Source organism: Olea europaea, chromosome 1, assembly GCF_002742605.1.
Source record: "Olea europaea var. sylvestris chromosome 1, O_europaea_v1, whole genome shotgun sequence".
Taxonomy (NCBI): domain Eukaryota; kingdom Viridiplantae; phylum Streptophyta; class Magnoliopsida; order Lamiales; family Oleaceae; genus Olea; species Olea europaea.
In genome coordinates, this window is record NC_036237.1 from 20,533,046 (window position 1) to 20,537,220 (window position 4,175).

At 38.0% G+C, this 4,175-nt stretch overlaps 1 protein-coding gene across 1 annotated transcript; it reads right to left on the reverse strand.

The window, feature by feature from the left end:
* Positions 1-648: 648 nt before the first annotated feature.
* On the reverse strand, positions 649-2,104 carry LOC111405709. The gene is made up of 3 exons (XM_023034718.1): positions 1,968-2,104; positions 1,250-1,879; positions 649-1,099 (listed from the first exon to the last, which is right to left on the reverse strand). The coding sequence occupies exons 1-3, from the start codon at positions 2,102-2,104 to the stop codon at positions 649-651; spliced, it is 1,218 nt and encodes a 405-aa protein (XP_022890486.1).
* Between the last annotated feature and the right edge of the window lie 2,071 nt (positions 2,105-4,175).

A 4,175-nucleotide genomic window follows, 5' to 3' on the forward strand; every position in this document is an offset into this window, starting at 1 on the left:
CAGTGTTTCTCCTTTCCCTGTGACATTCTTCTTGGCGGTATCCTATAAAAGTGCAAAGTATAGGTATTAGTTCACATGGTGTAAACAGATGCAACTGAGGCAACAAATAACCGACATAGTGCACAAATCTCCCAAACTTGCTTCAAAGTGCATGTATAGATTTTTGGTGTGTAGAATGCATAATTTATGTCTCAACTTAGGGTTCATATCACAAAAATGTGAATCACCAACGAAACTTCACTCAAAACATGCACTTTGTTCAATTTGACACATGACTGACTAAAATAGGACTTCAACCTCATGACTCGTGCTCAGTGCATTGAGACTCGTGTGGACCATGCCTAGACTCCATGTGATATGGATGTATGATTGATGACCTAAAACTATTGATAATGATAAAAAAATGAAAAGTTCCTAAACTATTGCAAAATGAAGTAAATGAAAGGATGGAAACGTTGGGTTGCCTCCCAACATGTGCTATTTTATAGTCGATAGCTCAACTTTTAGCATAGGTGTGTTATGGCACTTTAAATATAGCTTGGGAGGTAGTTTGTTCAATATGGCCTTGTTCCACATTGCAGTTGTCCTCCACACTTCAAACCTGTCCTTTTTCAAGTGGTGTGACTCTCTTTCATCATCCTTTTGAGACTACACGATGTATACCTCAATCTCCTTTGAGTCAGTGAGAGTGGATTGAGGGTGCATAATATCGGCCTCCTGAATGTCTGGCGATTTCTTCAACTTGTAATTGTAGGGGATTCCTATGTCAATCACATCAATCTGAAAACAGGTGTCTGGCTCGGTGGGATATTTCATTGCTTTGAAAACATTAAAAGAGGCTTGCTCCTTCCCCAGTCTCAAAGTTAATTGTCCTGGTTGCACATCTATGAGAGCTCTTGCAGTTGCCAAAAATGGTCGCCCCAATATGATAGGCACGTCCTTGTCTTCTTCCATGTCTAGAATTAAGAAGTCCACTGGGAATATGAGTTTATCCACTTTGACCAATACATCTTCAATAATTCCTCGTGGATGTGTAAGTGATCGATCTGCCAGCTGTAGAGTTACTGTGGTTGCCTTAGGCTCTTCCAATCCTAGTTTTCTGAAAATAGAGAGTGGTATCAAGTTAATACTCGCACCTAGATCACACAATACTTTATTCAAATAAAAATCACCAATTGTGCAAGGGACAGTGAAACTCCCTAGATCTTTCAATTTTGGTGGAAGCTTTTTCTGAATTCTTGCGCTGCACTCTTCGGTTAGCATTACTGTTTCATGATCATCCAGCTTGCGTTTATTTGATAATATGTCTTTTAGAAATTTTGCATAGCTGGGCATTTGTAATAGTGCATCGGCTAGTGGGATGTTGATATGAAGCTTTTTGAAGACTTCTAGAAATTTCTTGTACTGCTGCTCCATTTTATGCTTATTCAACCGCTGTGGAAAGGGAATTGGAGGCTCGTATGGGTTGACTGTAACCTTGGCCTTATCCTGTGATTTTTCTGAATTTTCCCCTGGAGTTGATTCCTTTACAGCAGTCTCATCTTCAGCAAGGGAGGATGTCTCTACAGTCACACCTGTTTTCTTGACATGGCTTTCCGGTAATTGCACTCCACTTCGAGTTATAATAGCCTTAGCTTGCTCTTTGGGATTGATTTCAGTGTTGCTGGGTAGATTTCTTGGTGCTCTACCCGTCATAGAGATTGCCATCTGTCCCATTTGTGTCTCCAAATTCTTGATCGCTGCACTTTGGTCTTGAAGAGTTGCTTCTGTCCTTCGCATAAACTGGTTGTTGGCTTCCATATACTGATTGGTTGTTACCATGAACTTCTCAAACATCTCTTCCAATGGTGGCTTTTGTGTACTCTGTTTGTTCCATTCCCTGTGACCAAATTTGGCATTCAGCCGTTTTATGATTTGCTCCACATTCTTCACAATTTAGTTTTCGTGCATTTGTTGCATTTGCTGACTGTGATATGATTTCCACCTTGTGAAATAGGGAGTCAATCTTCGCTGATAAGGCTGAATATGCATCTACCTCATAAACTCTCGGTGTCCTCTTCTGAACCGCCCGTTTTGATGTCCACATAGCAGATATAGAAGCCATAGTCTCAAATAACTTGTGTGCCTCATCAATGGATTTAATAGTTAGTGACCCGTTAGATTAAAAGTCAACCGTGCTTTTGAAATCTGGAAGTAGTCCTGCATAGAAGTACTGGGCCTAGAGTCCCTTGCTGATCCCGTGATGTGGACATTTCCTCAGCATATTTTAAATCTATTCTAGGCTTCATCAAAAGACTCAGATTTGCCTTGACGGAAGATGGATATGTCATGCTTGAGCTTTGCAATATTGGTAAGCCGGAAGAAATTGGTACCGAATTTAAATGCTAAATCATTCCATGCAGTAATGATGGTGATCGGTTGGGAGTCGAGCTGTTCAATTGCCTTATCTGCAGTGTATATGGAAACAACCTCAATTTGATTGCATCGTCTGAGATACCTTGATACCTGAAGTGTTGGCACATCTCCAAGAATCAAGAGACGTGTGTATGTGGGTTCTCCTCAGCTCTACCATAAAACAAATGCTCATTCTGAAACAGTTGTATCATGTTAGTTTTCAGCTGGAAGTTGGGCTATCCAAACGGAGGGTAGACTATGCTGGATTGACTTTTGATTATTTGAGGGGTCAGGAAATCTCCTATGAGCATATTTCCCTCGTCCGCTGTCCCTTCTTCATTGGCTTGAAAAATTGGATTGTTCTACATTAGCCATTGGTTCCTATTATTGTTGATCTGCCTCTCTATTCTCTCGCTGCAATCGATGAAAGTTCTGCTCAATTTCTAGATCTGCTGGAATTAATTCTCCTCCTGTCAATCTTAACATGCAACTCTACAACCAAATCAGTAGTAGCATTCAGATTCAAACAAATTGAATAACTAAACACAATAAAATAAAATAAACTAAAAAATATCAAAATTAAAAAAATTAAAAATTAAAGTTTGAATTAGTGCTTAGAAAAAATAAAACCAAACTAATGCTCAATACTGTCTACGGCACCAAAAATTTGTTCACGAAAATATATTTCGATTTAAATCTCTGCAAGTGTACGGTTCATAATAAGTAATAAAGTGGAATTTCGAGTTCCAAATGTCATTTTACAGAGATTGGGTAGCCTAATTTTATTTATCTTGACCTTAACCGAAACTAGAACATCAAAAGTGATTTTTTTTAGCTTAACTAAACCCTAATCTAAACTAGGTTTGCAAATGTTTATGACTTGAATGAATTAAGATGCAAATTGACGCTTAGATGAACTAAAGATGCAAATTGAATGTTTGGAATACAAATTAATGAATTCAATGAATGTATAACGCAATAGGATTACGAATCCCTTAGCAATGCTCAATTTAACCGTAGTTCTTTAATTTTGACAACACGTTGAAATTATGAAGAATCAATACTCCTGAATCTATCCAACAGTCTCTCTCGAGAAAAGTTGAACCTGCTCTCATATACCACCAGTCTATATCTCTATGATGGATGCAAATATACAAGAATGCATGTAATTTTGTGAGCACTTAAAGATTAACGCAGAGCATAGCGGCATATATCTATCTCCTATCGGACTCTACGATGATTTATACCTTGTCAAACCTATTTCCCTTCTCTCGAATGCAAGAAATAAGTCACCAAAACTCACACAATTACAGGCCCTTAATTGCGGAAGAAATGAAATGCATATAAATCGTTCAAAATAATCAAACGTGTTTTAATGTCAAAAATATGAAACAAGGAATTAAGAATTACATTACAAGGTTTATCGATCTCCTAGCACAAGAATTTCTAGCCTAGCATGGAGAAAATTACCAAATATATAATAACTTGAAGAAATAACATCACCAGGTTAAATAATTGCGTGAAATCCCATTAGTATTTGTGTTTTTCTTCGATGTTGTGGCTCCAAATTCTCTCCAATATGTGTTTTTCTTGCCTCCCAATGCATTCTCCCTCGAAATATGATGGTTCTAGATTTTTATATCGCGTTCCAATCGAATTTCAAAAGAGTTATATCGAAAATAGGAAACTGTAGGATTAGTCCCATATTTTGGACTATAAGACAGCATAGTACAAAGCTATGCGACCGTGTAGTTATGCCAAAATGCCCTCTTGGAGTCTCT

Coding starts and splice junctions, on each gene's coding strand:
- LOC111405709 (XM_023034718.1), bottom strand. CDS start 2,104: ATGGCTTCTATATCTGCTATGTGGACATCAAAACGGGCGGTTCAGAAG. Junction 1,880..1,967: donor AAGGTGGAAATCATATCACA/GTCAGCAAATGC, acceptor ATTTGGTCACAG/GGAATGGAACAAACAGAGTA. Junction 1,100..1,249: donor ACAGTAATGCTAACCGAAGA/GTGCAGCGCAAG, acceptor CTCTATTTTCAG/AAAACTAGGATTGGAAGAGC.